Consider the following 17985-nt stretch of genomic DNA (forward strand, 5'->3'; position numbering starts at 1 on the left):
GAACAGACCGCGGCTTTTGGCAGTCGAGAAATCTCTCCTGTCTCCCGTGGTCACGAAAGGAACAGCCATGGGGGTAATGGATCGTACCGGGAGTTGCTCGAACTCAGAGTCGCAGCCTGGCTCAAGTTCACATACACCTCCATCTCCGCCCATCAACTACGTCCTAAATGCGTCCGAAGTCCGCGCTATCCAGCGCCAGCTTGCGAGCTTCGGGCTGCGGAGCATGCCTTCACGACCGATCACGCCTGCTCCATCGGTGCCTACGACGCCGACGACGATGATCAGCCCGAGCGTATATGCCAGCTGGCTCGACGATGAGTACCTCCCGCTTACCAGCCGCAAGACGAGCAGAGCTTTCTTGTTTGGTACTGTTGCGAACGCTACGCGTGAAGGCCTTCTCCCAGCCCTGATGGGGAAGAAGAGGTGCGCTTTCCCTACACAGCAGTAAAACATCCTTTCAGCATACTGACCAGGATTATGCGGTCTCTCCCAGCGTTCGCGAGGCGCTTCACTCTTTCATCTCAAAAGCCTCGCTCAAGGCGGGAGCAGGCTTGGCTCTCTACGTTGCCATTTACCGAACCATCTTGCAGGTACTGCTCATTGTTCGCGCTAAGACGTTGATTCCAAAGCTGCAGGCCTGGGCGCAATCCTTGCGATCCAAATATGCATCCGCGGCAGCATCTCGTGCTGGCACTTCTAAACGCATCATCGTCCCCGAAGAGCCATCCCATCGCTTCCGCCTCCAGCGATGGGTCATCAATATTCTCCAGTCACACTCCTTGATGCCATTACTGGCAGCCAATGCATCTATTCCAGCACTGCTCTTGGTGTCCAGCGCGTTAAGGAGCTACATTGCCTTGGATATCCTCGTCAAAGCGCTCCATGCCATATATACCGAAGCCAGAAAGAATGAGTCTAGACTCGTTTCATGGGTACCAGAGTGGATGGGAGGAGGCTTGCTTTGCGCAGTAGCAAACGGACAGCTGCTCTGGGCTTTCCTCTTCGAACCTCAATCCTTCCCGTCGAGCTATGGCAACCTCATCTTGGCGGTGAGTCTCAGTGGAAGCAAGCAGATGAAGAATGTGGGAAGCTGACTTGATGCCGCGGGCTGCATGCACACACTAGCGCTCGAAGGCATACATTCCAACTCGACCCTCACGATTGCCTGCCAATGTACCATGGCCGATGCGGCGGCAAATCGCAGACACTATCGCCCAACTCTCAACGCCCAGCAAGACCAAGGCCGCATATCCGACCTTCTCATCGCCACTGCTTGCTACGCTTAATCCGTCTCTGCATCCCATATCCGAGTACAGCATCATCAACCCCATTCTGGACTATGCGCCTGCCCACCCAGGGCACACGGAGCTTCTCTGCGCAATACTTCATCCCACTGAGCCGAGCTGCCGCAAGAACTTTTTGCAGTTCTTCAAGCAGGAGTGGATCGCTAGCGCTCGCTTCGTCGCCGCTTTCGCCCTGTTGGCACAGGTCTTCTTTTTTAAGAAAGCGATCAGAGATCCGGAGATGGCTGTCTTCAAATTCATCATGACGGTGGCCCAGGGCGCCACATTGATCAGCGGATCCATCGGTTCGGCTTGGGCGTTCACTTGCGTCTTCCAGCGCTATCTTCCCAAGACGTTTTTGCCACGCTCGCGCTACTTCCTGAACGGTGCTCTCGCCTCCATCTTCACCCTGGCAGTACCAGCATCTCGACGCACTAAGCTGGGGCTGTACCTCGCCAAGTTGAGCGCACGCAGCTCGTGGAACATCCTCGAACGTCGCAAGACCGCCAAAAGCGTGCGCAACGGCGAAATGATCCTCCTCGCAATTGGCATGTCCATCCTCTCGGCACTGTACGAGGAAAGACCCAAGGCGCTCGGCCGGAGCACCCGCACTGCGTTCCGTTGGCTCATCGGTGCGAGGCAGGGCGGTGTCGGCGCAGTCACCGTCGGTCAGCAGACTCAGGGCGAGGTGGACAACAGCTACTTTTATGCCAAGGAGAAGCTCAAGCGCCTGAGCAGCATTACACCGACTGGCATACGCGATGCCGGCGACGAAGACACATCGGACGACGATGAATATGGCAAATCCAAGGCGAAGGGCAAAGCGCATTTTGACTGAGAGGTTGAATCAAATGAGAGAGGACTCAGAACTATACTAATAGCCGATAGCGACAGCAGTCAGACACACTCGAGAAGCACCGTGGTGCACCTTCCGTCATGACGTCCATTTCATCGAGCATGGAACACGAGCCGGGATGTACAATCAGCAGTCTGTGATATATTAAGCTAGTAAAAATGTTTACATCAACGTTGCTTCACGAAGGCTTTTTAAAGGTCGCCCGGCAAGGCCTTGCGCTAGCGAGCGGATAAATTGATATAGAATTGCCAGCCACAGCAGGATCAAATACCAAAGTGGGCTAGGGCGGCATCTTAAGACACGTTGCAACACTTGTCGTGAGAGTGAGGCAAGACCGAGATAGGCTGCACTTGCCAGTGCCCTAGGACACCAACACCGAGCCTACCGTCGATGTTCGTCCTTGCGCCATCCTCTGTCTGTATGTACTCTGCGTTGACTCGCTGCTTCAGTCCGAAGCGGTACGTCAAGTCGCAGATGACCGCATGTAGGCGCTTGGTCAGCAGCCACGCACCAGGCAATCTCTTATGCTTCAACTTCCGCTGGAAATAGCCTGTGTCTTTCTCGACGATCTTTGGCAAATTATCGCGAAGTGACATCGCCCTCTTTGCATCGCGCACGAAAGCCAGCGCATCATTCTTGCTCGCTTCCACCGTGACGGTTGTCAAAAACTCGTGGCTGAGCTTGTCTGCTGCTCAATGCTTATCCGGTGTTGCTGAGATTTGACGCCGGCTTGCGCGGCACTTGCATATGCGCGAGTTTCCACTGTGGAAAGCTGTACGGCGACACCATTGCATTGGATACCACCGGGTACGAAGAGAGTGCTGCTCTCGACCACCGTGCACTCTTTGGGGTCTCGCGTCCGCGGAGGATTTGAGTCGTTGGCGGCCACCAATATTGCTTTTCTAATGTCATGTGCGGGGACACACGGTCCACTCCATGTCAACTTTGACCCCCCAAGACTGCAAGGGAGGTTCTCTTGCTGCCTCGCTCGGTTGCAGTGAACAGCAGTTTGAAATTGGTTTTTTGGCCGAATCGGAGCCGCTCGTGAACTGCAACGAGTCAATGAAGACGTCAATCCTTGACTTACATTCACAATCGCTTAGTGGAGCCAGCAGCACAAAACATAGAAAGCAGCCCCTCTCCTTGTTCCTCGAACATCAAAATCGGCTCATAAATGCTCAAGAGTTGGTGGGCGTCCTGGAAGAAACTGATGGTGGCTTGCTCGGCGATACTCAGTCCCAACTTTGATCTCAGGGGTTGTTCAAGCATGGCATCGTGATCTGTCCTTCCGTCAGGTTTGCCTCCTGCGTCAAACCCTTGCCCCAATGCCCGCCGGGAACAGGTCAATCACGCAATACACAAAAATCAAAGATACACCTAAAATGCCATAATCGATTTTGAATGCATGCTTGTGTACAAGTGCAGCCGCTGCATGAGGTGGCTGTGAAGATGGTGGGGGAAGGAGCAAAAGGGGAAGGATGCGCTCAGGCGGAGGCGCCCTGGAAAGCCTGGATCTTCTCCGCGATCTTGGCTTTGCGCTGTTCGTAAGTAAGCTTGTTGAAGCGGTACTTCTTGCTCTCGGATGCCCAGCGTGCGGCGTCCTTCTCCGAGGGCTGGAATGATGGGTCCTCACGGATCTTCTCGTAAGCATTCTCGTACATCTCCTCGATCTGGTCGCTGCTGATGTCGTCAGCGAGGTAGCGAGCAAAGTGCTTCTTGAAGCGCTCGTCATCCTCCTCCTCGAGCGACTCCATGAATTCAGCAACGTGGCCGCCAAAGATGTAGTTGCGCAAAACGTCGACATCGAGCTCCTTGGCCTCTGCGTCGTAGCCAGGGAAACGCTTCTCCGAGTGCGGGATGAAGATACCGCCGTCCGAGGCACCCTTCATGGCGGCGAAGACACGCGAACCGGTTGAAGTGCGCTTAAGACCGACGTCAAGGAAGCACTTGAATGGCCGTGGCTCATCCTCGCCCTCGAGAGCCTCCTGCTCCTTGATTTCTCCATCCGGCTCGGTGACACCCTCGTACTTGTCAGCAAGACCGAGGATGTTCAGGGCACGCCTGGCGCAAAGGAGGCCAGTGGCATATGCGGCAGTCCAGTTCGAAAGACCATGGTTGATGCCGAAACGCGGAAGCTCGCGCGAAGTGGCCTGGGTGAGGACAAAGTCGCCCTGGATCTTAGCGTGAATGATCTGGACGGTAATGTAGCGGTTGGAGAAGCGAACGACCAGACGGTACTTGGGTGCGTTGTACTTGTTCTTGGCCTGCGCAACCAGAGCGCGGCGCGCCTGGTAGTCAGTCCTGCCCTCACGCCTGCGGCGGTACTTGACCTGGTAGCGGCTAAAGTAGGCGCCAGTCTTGACTTGCTTGACGAACGGCATTTTGGTGGTTCTGACAGCAAGGTATGCAAAGCTTCAGTCAGTACTTAGTCTAATCAGAGAATATTCAATGCGCGAAGACGATCTTCTTTAATATCTTGCTCCATCCAACTTGGTATATTTCGAAGGTTCACTGGGCTTACTTTCTCCACCTGTGCGCGTAAGTCCAACAGGCAGCCCTGCATCATGCTTTGCAGAGTGTGAAGAGCAAATCCATCTTCCTTGCCTTCCTTCCCAGCTTGCAGCCCCACCAATCGTGGCCCAGCATTCCTCCTCCCCAAAGGCATGCCCCCGGTCCTCGCCGACTCCTTCCTCCAAATACTCTGCGTGAGAGGGTGGCGCACAAGTCGCTCTGCATGGAACACTAACAGTATCTGTAGTGGCAGAAATGTTCAATACTCACTGTCGGGGTGTTCACCTTGGGATGAGGTTGATCCTGGTATCCTGACCTGAGTGCTATGAAGCAAAGGTAACAACCTACCAAAGATGTTTCGTGAGGACTTGCTGATGCTGGCTGGAGCTGCTTCTCGCAGTGCCCCCAAGTTCCAGCAAGGGCGGCCACAACGGTGCGTCGTGGGGCGGAACATGATTGAGCTGTGGTGTTGCCGCAGCAGCTGCTGCGCCCACCTCTTGCCTAGTGCCCCCACCCAGCACCGCTCTGAAGCATTCCGCCTTGTCTCGCCATCTCTGACGCACCGCGCAACCGCTGCTCAGCGAAAGATTCGGGGCAGCAGCCATTCAAGGTCAACTTCATCTGTAGCTACAGCCTCCTACTGTTCCCTCACCTTCACCGGATTCCAGCCTAAGCAAGAGGCAACAGCCAAGGTCAACATTTGTCGTGAGTATGCAGCTGCTGGAAGGATGCTGCACGAGAGGTCGTTGTCCTGGATGCTACTTTCTGGAAATGCTTGTGGTGGAGAAGGACCTCAATTTGTCACGTTGGCAGCTGGACCGGGAGGAGCAAAGGTGTTTCCCCGTAGAAGCGAAATTGATAGTAGGGAGCACGAAACGCGAGCGGGCAGACAAATTGGACAAGTACTAGATGTCTGAGTCGAGGTTAAAGAGCTTGCGCGGATCCCAGCTTTCAGGATGTAAGGATGTGGCGTGATAGGAAGGGCTATGCCTTCGCTTGTGCATAGACATAGGCTCGGGGAAGGGATCATGGAAGTAGGAATGGCAACTGGAGAGGTTATGGTTGACCTTGCGCAGCTCAACTCAGTAAGCCAACCTCATCATCTACTACCCTGTCAAAGTTGCAAAGCAAGCGCATCCTCACACAACGGCTTGGCAGCCTTTGCATATCAACACTGCTCGGCCAACCATGCTGACACAACTTTCACTGCGCTGCACAGAAAATGGGTGCCTACAAATATGTTGAGGAGCTCTACAAGAAGAAGCAGTCCGATGTGCTGCGCTTCCTCATGCGCGTCCGCTGCTGGGAGTACCGTCAGCTGAATGTGATCCACCGTGCCTCGCGCCCTTCGCGTCCGGACAAGGCACGCCGTCTGGGTTACAAGGCGAAGCAGGGCTACGTCGTCTACCGCGTCCGTGTTCGCCGCGGTAACAGGAAGAAGCCTGTGCCCAAGGGTGCCACTTTCGGCAAGCCAGTTCGCCAGGGTGTCAACCACCTCAAGTACCAGCGAAGCTTGAAGAGCACCGCAGAGGAGCGTGTGGGCCGGAAGTGCGGCAACCTGCGGGTGCTCAACTCGTACTGGATCAACCAGGACGGTGTTTACAAGTACTTCGAGGTCATCTGGTGAGCAGCCACCCTCTTCGGAATGATCACTCCGCTCGAGCGCATCAAGCTGACTATGCACTCTTACACCTTACTTTCTTTAGCGTCGACCCATCGCACAAGGCAATCCGCAAGGACGCGCGCATCAACTGGATCGTCGGCCAGAAGCACCGCGAGGCACGCGGTCTCACTGCCACCGGCAAGAAGTCGCGTGGTCTCAACAAGGGCCATCGTTACAACCACACCCAGCACGGCGGCAAGAACTCCACCATCAAGAAGCGAGACACGCTGCAGCTCCGCCGATACAGGTAAATCGCCTGTTAGGTTTGAGTTGCTGCCGCAGCTGCTGCTTTCCCTTGTTCTACTCGCCCTCGCCTTCCTTCTTCCCCACACACCCCACGCGCATCGCTATGCACTTGTACTTTTTCATGACACATGAAGCAAAAGAGGTCCTCAAGTCGAATGCAGCTCGTTCATGTAACGGCCTATTGTATGCTTGCTCCCTCTACGGATTGAATGTGTCTTTGGGGTTTCCGGTGGACTGTTGACAGGTCTCGATAGTGAAAACATGAAAAATGTCTCTTCACAGCTTCGAAGCCGGCGCATTCCACTCTTCGGGGACGTCCGTCGCGCCTATCGCTTTCTGTCTGTACAGCTTCTCAATCTCTTGGTCGCTGGCGCCGATCCACTCGCGGAGGATGTCGAACGTGTGTTCGCCTGAATTCATCAGCAGCTGCACGTCCTCGTCCTCGCCACCTTGCCCACTGGCGGAGCGTGCAAGTGCCTCGGCGGAGCCAGGCGCGATGCGCGCGGGAGTGCCTCGCAGCGCTGGTGCCGGTGACGGTGGGATAGGGTTGTGCTCGCCACTTTGGACGAGCGTGGCGTGCGCGGAGGGTAAGTAAGGCAGAATACCACCGCCCAGCGTCACTCCTGCCTCCCTTCCGCTTCCTGCCGGTAGCAGCGCCTCGTCGCGGTCGAGCACAGGTACGCAGCACGCGTCGGTGCCCAAGAAGGTTTCAGTCCACGCTGCGCGCGTGCGCTGTGCGAAGATGGTGGTAAAGTATATGCGCAAGTTCGGCCACTCTGAGCGCGAGTGCTGCTCGGCGGGCGATGGATGTGGCGGGCAGCTTTCTGGGGCGCTAGGGACAGATGCGCGGAGGAGACGTAGCAGCTCGGCGTAGAATTGAGGCTCGATTGCTCCGCTGGGAAGGACGGTGGAGGGTGTAGATCAGCTGAGAGCCGCTCTGGATTGCTCAGGTGTTCTTGCACTTACACGCTCATCCACTTGTCGTCCCTGGTCTTGTAGACGCCATACCACGGCGCAGCGCCATCGAGCACTCCCGTTCCCCGGCTCTGCTTGTCGCCTTTCCCAAACATGGCCCCCCACTGCGGATGCACAATGTAGCTCATGAGCACCTGGAAGGTCGCGACGTATCGCGCACCTGTGACCATGTCTGCCTCGACAACCTGGCCCTTGCTGGTCTGTGCGCGCGAGATGAGCGCGAGGAGGATCCCGACGAGGCAAATGAGTGATCCGCCGGCAAAGTCGGCAAGGAGGTTCGCCGGGAAGGATGGTGGTGGATTCGGATGCGATGGTGAGGCAGACTGATTGGAGAGCATGGAGAGCACTCCGGAAAGTGCAATGTAATTGATATCATGTCCGGCCATATTGGCGTACGGTCCTTGTCGCTGGAAACCTGTTAGCCGCGCATAGACGAGGCGGGGATTCGCCGAAAGCCCTTCACCACCGCCCTTACCCTCGACGACATGCTCCGGACCGAGGCCGAGGCGCTCCATGACACCGGGCCTGAACGGCTCAATTAGCACGTCGGCTTCTCGGATGAGCCGCCGCAGCGTCTTGAGCCCCGTGGGCGACTTGGGATCAACGGCGATTGAGCGCTTGCCGCGTGTCAGCGTGTCAGTATTGATGCCCGCGCCGACTTTGTCGATGCGGATCACATCAGCGCCAAAGTCGGCAAGAATGAGACCGACAAACGGACCTGGTGCAAGACCTGCGAATTCGACAACTTTCAGGCCCCTCAGTGGAGGAGCCTCTGCTGACGGCGATGATGCGGAGTCGGACTTCATTGACGATATGAGCTGTAGCAAGGAGCTTAACTCGTCTCTTTCTGGCTGGCCTTGCGCAGGATAAAAGGCGGTTCCTGCATGATTTCGCCGTCTATGAAGAAGGATGCTTCCTGTGTGCGCCGGCGTCTCGTTTGGTGGGCCATGCAGCAACGCAAGCTCTTGTTCCGGGGAAGTAGCGTTGACCAACTTTGTGTTCTGGTACAGATGAGTACTGTAAATGGTGAGTAGTCCCGCCGCCGTCATCTCTTCGGGTCTCGGCACGTTGGACAACCGACATCAGGGAAACTCCGAAAAGGTTGAGACGCCTCAGTGCCAATTTCTCCTGTTTGTTTTACAGCAATGGTGGCGAATAGGGTTGTGAGGTTGTAGTTGTGCCTCATCCTTACCACTTCCGTCTTTGTCTTGGGCTCCGGGATGCTGATTGTGTCAAGTTGCGTGCGGTGTGCTGATTCAGTCTGCAATCTGCTTTACGATTCATCCATTGCACCCTTGTGTGAATTCTTCGAGCAGGAGAGTAAAGGCTTGAAGACGTAAAAAAAATGGGTAGCGGCTGCATGCGCGGAGCTCGCCGCAGGAGGAGAGGACCGCAGACTTCTTTTCTAGCGATCAGAGCGGCCCGCACCCCGACAGAAGACGTGCGCAAGGAGGCGCTGTTGAAGGGGACGCTCTTCCCGCAGACGGCCTTGGCGCAGCGCAGCGATACAGATATCGTACAATCTGGTGTGACGTCCTGCAGTCGTTTACTTGTCCGAAGAGTTCAGACCCCCCGCTGCTGGTGTCGAGGAATATATTCCTCCTTTCGATACACTTGTCCGCGTGTGATTGCCAGTTGCTTGTGTCCCCACTCAAGCGTACCCCAAGATAGTTAGGCTTCCTGCCTCACGTGCATCGTTCTGTGTGTTGGCCCTGAACTGGCCGGGGAGCAAGAGTTGCGTCGTTTCTGAGATAGAGCTGTGCCCAGAGGTGGCCTCCCACTCATGCCGCCTCTACACAGTACACAGTGTCTGCAGCCTGGCGGCATTGGTGGAAGTCATGAGGATGGAGGCGAATCTCCCGCCCTCGGGGCGAGATAAATGCGGGGCCTGGTCCTCAGAGGCGTCAAGATGCTCGCTCGATCGATGGCGCTTGCAGAGTCGATTGATCCAACGTTCAGGGGTCCCCGCGGCCGACCACATCATCGGAAGAGTCAAAACACAGGCAGCGCAGCAGCAACTGGAGTTGATGTAGGTTACAGCTTCACATCTAATTCTAAACCCTTGAAAATGTCGGGAGCCACTTGGACTATATTTGGCTTGACAACCTGTGGAGAAGGAGGCCCAGCTCATGTTCAGGCTGGGCGGCCACGGTGATCCGCTGAACTTTCTCTTTTATCAGGGGCACCTTCGCGAAGCGCTGTAATGAGACCGAATCATTGTCTAATCCCTCATTCTCTATGTCCCATATCACAACGTTCAAAGGCGCCCCATTGCAAGTGCAGGGCCATGCGGCGTTGTCTGGCCAATCCGCTGTTCGTGCCGAACTTTCTTGGAGTCGCTTTCGGCCTGCATCTGGGCCAGCCATCGCTTCCCTGCCTTCAACAGTTGCTGCTGAAGGGGGGTGAGGCATAGGTAACATTATTCTTTGGCTGGCAAACATTATGGGGGAGAGACGGCAAAGCAAGCCTCTATTCCGGTCGCACGCATGGCGCTACGCTATTTCGCTCATCAGCACCACATTTTACTACCTCGCAATTCGCACATCTAGACTGAAGCCAGGAACGCACCCAAATCTTTTTCGGTGCATTTTCCCAGTAGGCCTTTGTGGGCTGTCCATTCCACGGTGCAGCGCATGGGCTTGTAGTTGGAATCTAACTCGAGAATTACTCATCACTCACTACTCGCTTCTGTGGCATTGCGATCGCCCATCAAGTGTCAATGAAGGAAAGAGGGAAACATTGAGGCTGGCCTACGTGGATCTGAATCCATTCTGCCGCTCTAGAGACAGCCTGCCAACGTCAGAGAATAAGGTGTCAAGGTCACTTCCTCTCATGGCCTGCCGACCATGTGGTCCAGGCACTTCCTCTTCCCGACCGTGGGCGCTCGTCCTACCGTGGTGCCCTGGAACCGCCGCCCGTCGTCTTCCTCGTAGCCCTCGCCACGATGATATGCAACGGCTGCGCCACGCTCGCTGGGTGCATCATCTAACCACTTCAGTGTCCTCGACAGCCAATGTCAGAACAACAGAAGCAGCGGAGCTGGAACGGCGGTTTGGTGGGCCCAAACCAGGTGACACGATCGTCCTGGCCATGTCCGGAGGTGTGGATTCCTCGCTTTGCGCATCTCTCCTACATCGGGCTGGCCGCAGCTCTGCCTCTACCATCTCCGGCGCAACATACGATTTACGTGCTGTCTACATGCGCAATTGGTCGACGCTGGACGAGAGCTCCTCCTTCGCACCAGGGAGCGGTGGCGCCTCTGGCTGTGAATGGCAACACGAATGGGCAGACGTCCAGCGTGTCTGCGATCATCTTGGTGGTATACCCCTGCAGATGATCGATCTCAGCGCAGAGTACTGGACGAGCGTGTTCGAGCCTGCACTCGATGCGTGGAGCGAAGGGCAGACACCGAACCCAGACGTCAGCTGCAATCGCGAGATCAAGTTCGGCGCATTGGTCAAGCGCCTGTTTGAAGATGAAGACGCAGACAGCGAGCTAAAGTGCAAGGCGAAGAAGGGCAAAGCTTGGCTTGCCACCGGGCATTATGCAGGGATTCGCTGGGAGAGGGATGCAGATGGAAGACCACACCCGCGTCTCGTAAGGTGCAAGGATGCCAACAAGGATCAGACGTACTACCTCAGCAGTGTTCCAGAATCGGCTCTCAGGCTGGCGAGTATACGGAACGGTTCGGTGTACTTTCGCAGAGTCTCTGACACACTCTCATCGTGGGTTCTTCCAGGCACATTTCCCTCTGATCGACCTCCTCAAGTTACAAGTGAAGGAGCTCGCACGCGAGCATGGCCTCCCGACTGCGGATAGACCAGAGAGCATGGGCCTCTGTTTCGTCGGCGAGCGCAAAGCAGGCCCTGTCACCGGAGATCCTCCCCGAATTCCCAATTTTTCTCCCTTGACGCCAGGGCCTAGTAGTCAATCTCACCCTGCCCACGCGAGGGAGAGGAGGAATCAGCAACTGTCGACAGCACCGCGTGGCTTCGGTGCTTTCATAGCATCTTATCTTGCCTCTCCTCCCTCTTCGTCATCTGATTCGACTTCTCCCCCTGCAGCCCATTCTAGCACTTCTTCGCACGGACCCATCCTCTCCTTTTTGACCGGCGAGCTTCTGGGCCACCACGCGGGCCTCCACACGTTTACAATAGGCCAGAACGCACGAATCGCAGGGAGCAAATCGAAGATGTTCGTTGCACGTAAAGACACGGGTAGCAACAGCGTCTACGTTGTCCCCGGGCGCACGCACGATGCTCTGCTCGCGGAAAGCTGCACCGTGGGCCCCGGTGGCTTCAGCTGGATCGAAGGAAGACCGCCGAGAGTGCTGCTTGAACGGGACACAGTGGCGGAAGATGATTATGCTGCTCAAGGAGAAAACTGCAACAACGCACTACATGGCGTGCTGCATGCTTTTGCGCAAATTCGGCATCGTCAGAAGCCTGTTCCGTGCCGTGTCCGTCTTCTCCCTGCGCCGTCTGCTTCGTCCCCGTCTGCGAGCGTACAGGTGACGTTCGTTGCAGATGCTTCCGCTTCCTCTGCGTTGCCTTCGCAGCAGCAGCAGCCTGTCGTCGATGGCGTTGCACCGGGCCAAGTCGTTGCTCTGTGGGATAGTGGCGAGGAAGGTGGCGTCTGTCTCGGTTCGGGCGTCATTGATGCCGTTTGGACTGTTTGGGACCGAGTGCAGAGGGAAAGGGAGAGTGCAGGCGAAGGCGAAGAAATGCAAGGAGCATGGCTTGAAAGACAGCAATAACAGGTTGCGTTTTCTCTTTATGTTTTCATTCCACCAATTACATTAAATTAGCAAAGCACGATATTCTTTCTGCCTCTCTGCCTTCGTTCTGAGCATTGCTTGCATTCGAGTACAGGTCAACATGCGATTCGTGTCACTGCGTTTCAGCCCCAGTCCATTGTGAAGAGTTGCTCCTTGCTGCTTCGGAGCCTTGTGAAATCTCTGTTTCAGACAAGGTCCATCTATATATCCAAATTATCGCTGCTGGAGTGGAAACGCGCTGCACAGCAGGCGGCGACTGCCAAAGGTGACTGGGGACGGTCACAACTTGCTCTTGTTCCTCTCGACCAAGTCGATGTGCGCAAGCGTCTTGGCTGCCTTCCAGAACTGAATGGCGTTGATGAGCTGCTTCACGGCGCAGATCGGGAACGTGACGGCGCCGAGGAGCTGCGGCCATGTGAGGTCGCGGACGAGCGTGAGGAGGCGCGCGTGCGTGCTGAGCGGATGCGCCAGCGCAGACTGCATGATCGCCTCGGCATTGCGACGGCCCAGCGACAGGAGCAGGTAGAATGGATCGATGCCCAGCGGCCGTGTGTAGAAAGCCATCAGGTACAGGCAGACGAAGAAGATCTCGTTGCCGGCACAGAAGATGAAGAGCGTGCGCTGCAAGATAAAAGCAAGGCGGTTGGTTTTCGCTTTGACTCAGCATCCGAGCGCCAGAGAGCAATTTTCGCTCGTCTGCTAGATCCACAAGGAACTCACGCTATCGTTGTAGTAGTACCACAGCCATTTGGATACTTCCTTCGATACGGTCTTGTGCGACTTGGAGCCCATCACAAGCGAGCTGCAAGCAGAGCCCGTGTCGTGAGAGGAAGAAGTGAGAAACAGATGCTCTAGACATGGTCAAGCGATGCTAGAGGATGACTCACCTGTACATGTGAATGTAGTGACTCGCGAAATCCAGCGTGATGAGCCCTTGGAAGATGATCGCGGCGCGGGGGTACGCAGCAGTTAGGAAGCAGAGCAAGCATGCTGTCGTGCATCTTTGAGAAGTAAATGCATTTTAGGTGGGGTCAGGAGAGGGGGTATGTCAGCCTGCATTTCACTGGAAGAGCGACAGCCTTGCCGGCGCAATGCCAGTGAAAACCGGAAAAACGCACCGATCTGTGACCATGTCCAAGACGGCGCCAAACTTGGTGCTCTGGCCCAGCGCGCGCGCGGCCATGCCGTCGAATGCATCAAGCAGACACGAGATGCAGTAGAGCACTGTGCAGTTCTTTGGGTTTCCCTCCATAAAGTATAGGGAGAGCGCCGCGAGGATGATGCGCGAGTAGCCTGCGAAAGGATGTTGAAGTGTCAGCGGTTGAGCCTTATCTGAGAACAAAGAGGAACCGGCGCGAGGCGCGCAACTCACCGATCAGATTAGGCACAAAGAGAAAGACATTCTCTTGCATCTCCTCCTTACCCGCCTTGACCCAGTTGATGAACTTTCCATTGGCATTGCGCTTGTCATTTCCTTTCTCTTTGCTCTTCTCCTTGCCTCTCCCGCCGGAGTTGTCCGCATCCAGAGCGTTCTCGCTGTCGTCTCCGTAGCCTTGATCACCATTATCGGCATCCTGGTTGTCGTCTGTTTCCTCGCCATCATCCTCTCCAACGCCACCGCTGCTCCCCGACTTGGTCCGCCGACGGCGTGCAGCGCTGCGCGAGGAGCGCGACCGCCGTGGAGACGAGGGTGATGCTGCAAGTGCAGGCAAGCTGGCGGCGGCTGCCGCGCGTGTCGAGCGTGCCATTGCGTTGCTGTTGCTGCGGCTATTGACTATCGCTTTGCCGCTTGGTCGGTGTTCAGAATCGAGTCGTGTCGGGCTACTATTGACGGCCTGAATTTGCACCTGCGAATCGTAATGCGGGAAGCGAGGGCCAGTTGCCAATGAACGTGAACCCAGGATAGCCTGGCCGACGCTGATCGGCAGCGCCGCTGAAGAATCCGTCGTGAGAGCCGCAAACGAGCATCGAGCACCCGCCAGAACTTCACGTCCAGTGGATGCTTCACGTTGGTGCTCCAGTCCTCTTCCAGACGTGCCCCTGCGAATATGTATAGATGGTTGGATGGACGATCTGTCGATGGATGGGGTGGATGGGATGGATTGACTAGGCCATGCGGGAAGGATGCCCGACCCGATGCATACGACGGCGATAGCAGTGGCCATCTTCCTCCGACCGAACACTGGTGTAATGCACTGCTTCTGCTCGGCCCCAAAATGAAATGGACCCCGCGGATTTCTTTCTTTCATTTTTGGATCCTGCTCATAATCAAGATATGTCGGATAAAGAAAGAAAGGACTAGCTGAGACAGACGCGTACAAAAGCAACACAATTGATGGATGATACACAGTCGTGAGGGGCTGAGGTTGCCTTTCTCCCCAGTCCAAGCTCATACAGTCGACGGCGCTCCGAAGAGTTGCCGGCGCAGACGCAGACTGTAACAGGAATCGACTCGATACAGGGCCAAACGACTGCCGCCTGGCGCCCGTTCGATAGTGCGCCGCAGCATCGCGTGCGAGACCCGAGCGAACGAACGAACGAACGAAAGAACCAGCCTACCACGTGCCGTCTCGTCGCAAACAGCATATCTCTGGCAAGCCTGGAAGCCAGAGATCTGCAAGAGGACGAAGCGTGCCCCTCTTGCGCACGGTAGCGTAACCTGCTGTCAGAGCAGAGCCAGCATCTGCCAGTGGTGAAGGAAGGCAGTGTGCGCGGGCGCTTTTGTCGTAGGGGGTGCGCCCTGACCAGCATCCCACAGCAGCCATGCCGACCGAATTCGACGATGTCCTCACCAACCAACCGGTCGTGATAGATAATGTGAGTGCGTCGTATCGCATGTGGGAGCCCCATGCTGTGTATCAATGCATACTTCGAACGTTTGGCACGGCGGCTGACACCGGCTTGCTTTCGCTCTTGGCAACGCAACCACTAGGGCTCGGGGACAATCAAGGCAGGGTTCGCAGGGCAAGACCAGCCAACATGCTTCTTTCCGTCGTTGTGAGCTCTCATGGTGGACTCATCTAGGCAATGACAAGCAAGCAAGTTGACCACTGCCTCCACGTCCAGCGTCGGCCGGCCAAAGCATCCGCGCGTGATGGCCGGCGCGGTCGAGGGCGACATCTTTATCGGGCGAAAAGCGCAAGAGCTGCGCGGCCTGCTCAAGATCCGCTACCCGATGGAGCACGGTATTGTCACTGACTGGGAGGATATGGAACGTGTCTGGTCGCACGTGTATGCCGAAGAGCTCAAGACGCTCAGCGAGGAGCACCCCGTGCTGCTCACCGAGGCGCCGCTAAACCCGCGCACCAACCGCGAGGTCGCCGCGCAGATCTTCTTTGAGACGTTCAACGTGCCTGCACTCTTTACGAGCATACAGGCTGTGCTTTCCCTGTGCGTTCTCAATTCGCTTTGCTCGGAGTCATCACGATTCCGCCGCAGTCCTCCTGGCGCCTTTCATTGGCCCCTGCTGAAGCCCTCTCCTTTTCTGCCTTTGCAGCTATGCATCGGGGCGGACGACAGGACTGGTGTTGGACTCGGGTGATGGCGTGACGCATGCTGTGCCCGTCTTTGAAGGGTTCTCGATGCCGCACGCGGTGCGACGAATAGACGTCGCGGGGTGGGACGTGACGGAGAACTTGCAGGCGCAGCTGCGCAAGGCGGGTTACCACCTTCACACGACGGCGGAGAAGGAGGTAGTGCGGATGATGAAGGAAAAGTGCTGCTACATCGCAACGAACCCGGCCAAGGAGGAGGCGAACGTATCTGCGAGCCACGACGCTGAGGAGTTCAAGTTGCCCGACGGGAACAGCGTCAAACTCGGGCCAGAACGGTTCCGCGCGCCCGAGATCCTCTTCAACCCGGACCTAGTCGGGCTGGAGTACCCTGGCGTGCAGCACGTCGTCGTCGACGCGATCCGGCGCGTCGACCTTGACCTGCGCAAGGACCTCTTCAGCAACATTGTCCTCTCCGGCGGCACTACTCTCACGCGTGGCTTTGGCGATCGCATCCTCGGCGAGGTCAAGAACCTCGTCAGCAGAGAGACCAAGATAAAGATCTTTGCGCCTCCAGAGAGGAAGTACAGCACGTGGATCGGCGGCAGCATCTTAGCAGGCTTGAGCACATTTCGCAAGGTGCACACGCATGCTCCTTTCTGTTTCTACTCCTCGCTGACTCTTGCGACTGCCTCTTTCCTTTCTAAATCTACGGCGCGTTGTACCACCCAACCTAGATGTGGGTCTCGTCTGAAGAGTACTCTGAAGACCCAGGGATTATTCACAGGAAGGTGCGCCTGTGTGGTTGCACGATGTGCACTTTTGACATACCAAGGCTGACTCTGCCGAGACCACCCTCCGTTCCCTTGGCTCGCCATTGCAGACATTCTAGTCTCGTACGGCCTGCACAACGCACGTGTAGTACACTGCGCAGCAGGCAGCATATAGCATGGAGTAGCATGTGTAGCGTCGGCCCTCGTTCTTGATTAGGGCCGTCGGGTACGCCGTGCGCCGTGCACGTGTATGTATTTGCCAGCAACGATGGGCATGAGTCGCGACAGCATGACCCTGCTCGAGAGCATCTCCAGCAGTGTCCCTTTGGGACATGTGCTGGCAGGCGATAATCGGTCGCATGTACTCGCGTCTCAGCGGACGGGTGCATTGGTGACTGCATTATGGCTATGGGTTCCAACGACAGAACATGCATGCCATTGTGCGCCTTGCGCGTCTGTCCATGCGCTCGGTCTAAAACGCCCAGCCATGAATGATTGCTTCAAGCAGAAGAGGAAGTTTCTCTTCTACACTATTCGCTCATCATCACGTAGAGGATTCTCACTTGACTTGCGCCCAGACCGGATGGCCTGTGTGATGTCCACTTCTTCGTACCTTCTTCTGTTGCGCCGCCAGCGCAGTTGGCGTTGCACAGCAAACTGTTCTCTCTCTCTCGTTGTCTTAAAGCCGACCTAGTCATTGTTCAGAGGGTACTGCGCACTGAAGAGGTGGGAATGTAGACTTTTCACACCGTACAGTCTATTGGTGTGCTCTCACGGCGTACATGGTTGACGATTGTGCAATATTATATATATATAATGCATCTTCGATCCTGGTTGTCGAGGACAAAGCGTGCCCGACAACTGAAAGTGAGCCGCCGTCTCAACATACCTGCAATAGCACGCGAGCAACGAGCAGAGGCACCACGTCTTCTTCTCATCCTATGCTGCAACCACCCCTGAGCGAGTTCCTCTTGTCGCTCATCGTACCAAGGCGTGTAAGTCCCAGAGACAATGATATTGCAACCCAGTTTGCCAAGGTGTACGAGACCCCCGGTGTGAGCATAGCTGAGGGAATACTCGTTGATGATGAATCTGCCGCCCCTGGTCGAAGCGACGCCGTTGGGCAGCAGATCCAACTTGCCTGCTCTGAGCAAGCCGACCACGAGCGAGACGCTTTTCCAAGCGGCGTCCATCTCCAAGGCCGCGCTGTCATTGGCAGTTTCTGCTGTCCTACCAGGATGGAATCCTCGGCTCTCTGGACGATCCCATCACCTATTTTTCGGCTTCGACCGTGGACCTGCTAGTCAAATCTGCTATCCAGGCGAACTCTACAATGCCGCTAGCACTCGTAAAGGGCGACTGGAGTGTGTGTGACGATTGTGTATCTACAGGCTCACACAGGTGGGGACG

At 56.2% G+C, this 17985-nt stretch overlaps 8 protein-coding genes across 8 annotated transcripts; 5 read left to right on the forward strand and 3 right to left on the reverse strand.

Moving 5' to 3' along the window:
- Positions 1-277: 277 nt before the first annotated feature.
- K437DRAFT_252544 (uncharacterized protein) lies at positions 278-2121 on the forward strand (the record flags this gene model as incomplete). The annotated part of the gene is made up of 4 exons (XM_013384494.1): positions 278-423; positions 494-710; positions 771-1049; positions 1126-2121. The coding sequence occupies 4 exons, from the start codon at positions 278-280 to the stop codon at positions 2119-2121; spliced, it is 1638 nt and encodes a 545-aa protein (XP_013239948.1).
- A 1384-nt stretch (positions 2122-3505) lies between these two features.
- On the reverse strand, positions 3506-4715 carry K437DRAFT_62695 (putative RPL5-60S large subunit ribosomal protein L5.e). Its single transcript, XM_013384495.1, has one exon. It carries the CDS (start codon positions 4518-4520, stop codon positions 3624-3626), a length of 897 nt encoding a protein of 298 aa, XP_013239949.1. The 5' UTR covers positions 4521-4715; the 3' UTR covers positions 3506-3623.
- Positions 4716-5872: 1157 nt separating this feature from the next.
- On the forward strand, positions 5873-6564 carry K437DRAFT_229911 (60S ribosomal protein L15; the record flags this gene model as incomplete). The annotated part of the gene is made up of 2 exons (XM_013384496.1): positions 5873-6273; positions 6357-6564. The coding sequence occupies 2 exons, from the start codon at positions 5873-5875 to the stop codon at positions 6562-6564; spliced, it is 609 nt and encodes a 202-aa protein (XP_013239950.1).
- A 271-nt stretch (positions 6565-6835) lies between these two features.
- Positions 6836-8483, reverse strand: K437DRAFT_279816 (CoA-transferase family III; the record flags this gene model as incomplete). Its single annotated transcript, XM_013384497.1, has 3 exons — positions 6836-7454; positions 7526-8309; positions 8372-8483. 3 exons carry the CDS (start codon positions 8481-8483, stop codon positions 6836-6838), a joined length of 1515 nt encoding a protein of 504 aa, XP_013239951.1.
- Positions 8484-10106: 1623 nt separating this feature from the next.
- On the forward strand, positions 10107-12342 carry K437DRAFT_276879 (5-methylaminomethyl-2-thiouridylate-methyltransferase). Its single transcript, XM_013384498.1, has 2 exons — positions 10107-11203; positions 11274-12342. Exons 1-2 carry the CDS (start codon positions 10367-10369, stop codon positions 12288-12290), a joined length of 1854 nt encoding a protein of 617 aa, XP_013239952.1. The 5' UTR covers positions 10107-10366; the 3' UTR covers positions 12291-12342.
- Positions 12343-12590: 248 nt separating this feature from the next.
- K437DRAFT_279817 (CDP-diacylglycerol--inositol 3-phosphatidyltransferase) lies at positions 12591-13723 on the reverse strand (the record flags this gene model as incomplete). Its single annotated transcript, XM_013384499.1, has 5 exons — positions 12591-12932; positions 13032-13113; positions 13199-13312; positions 13430-13604; positions 13684-13723. The coding sequence occupies 5 exons, from the start codon at positions 13721-13723 to the stop codon at positions 12591-12593; spliced, it is 753 nt and encodes a 250-aa protein (XP_013239953.1).
- Positions 13724-14681: 958 nt separating this feature from the next.
- K437DRAFT_260224 (putative centractin) lies at positions 14682-16860 on the forward strand. The gene is made up of 6 exons (XM_013384500.1): positions 14682-15128; positions 15244-15308; positions 15378-15701; positions 15808-16441; positions 16540-16593; positions 16686-16860. The coding sequence occupies exons 1-6, from the start codon at positions 15075-15077 to the stop codon at positions 16692-16694; spliced, it is 1140 nt and encodes a 379-aa protein (XP_013239954.1). The 5' UTR covers positions 14682-15074; the 3' UTR covers positions 16695-16860.
- Positions 16861-17147: 287 nt separating this feature from the next.
- K437DRAFT_62884 (uncharacterized protein) lies at positions 17148-17985 on the forward strand. Its single transcript, XM_013384501.1, has one exon. The coding sequence runs from the start codon at positions 17358-17360 to the stop codon at positions 17877-17879; it is 522 nt and encodes a 173-aa protein (XP_013239955.1). The 5' UTR covers positions 17148-17357; the 3' UTR covers positions 17880-17985.

Source organism: Tilletiaria anomala, assembly GCF_000711695.1.
Source record: "Tilletiaria anomala UBC 951 chromosome Unknown K437scaffold_181, whole genome shotgun sequence".
In the NCBI taxonomy this organism is placed as follows: domain Eukaryota; kingdom Fungi; phylum Basidiomycota; class Exobasidiomycetes; order Georgefischeriales; family Tilletiariaceae; genus Tilletiaria; species Tilletiaria anomala.

Coding starts and splice junctions, on each gene's coding strand:
- K437DRAFT_62695 (XM_013384495.1), bottom strand. CDS start 4,520: ATGCCGTTCGTCAAGCAAGTCAAGACTGGCGCCTACTTTAGCCGCTAC.
- K437DRAFT_276879 (XM_013384498.1), top strand. CDS start 10,367: ATGGCCTGCCGACCATGTGGTCCAGGCACTTCCTCTTCCCGACCGTGG. Junction 11,204..11,273: donor CAGAATCGGCTCTCAGGCTG/GCGAGTATACGG, acceptor GGGTTCTTCCAG/GCACATTTCCCTCTGATCGA.
- K437DRAFT_260224 (XM_013384500.1), top strand. CDS start 15,075: ATGCCGACCGAATTCGACGATGTCCTCACCAACCAACCGGTCGTGATA. Junction 15,129..15,243: donor AACCGGTCGTGATAGATAAT/GTGAGTGCGTCG, acceptor CGCAACCACTAG/GGCTCGGGGACAATCAAGGC. Junction 15,702..15,807: donor ATACAGGCTGTGCTTTCCCT/GTGCGTTCTCAA, acceptor CTGCCTTTGCAG/CTATGCATCGGGGCGGACGA.
- K437DRAFT_62884 (XM_013384501.1), top strand. CDS start 17,358: ATGGTTGACGATTGTGCAATATTATATATATATAATGCATCTTCGATC.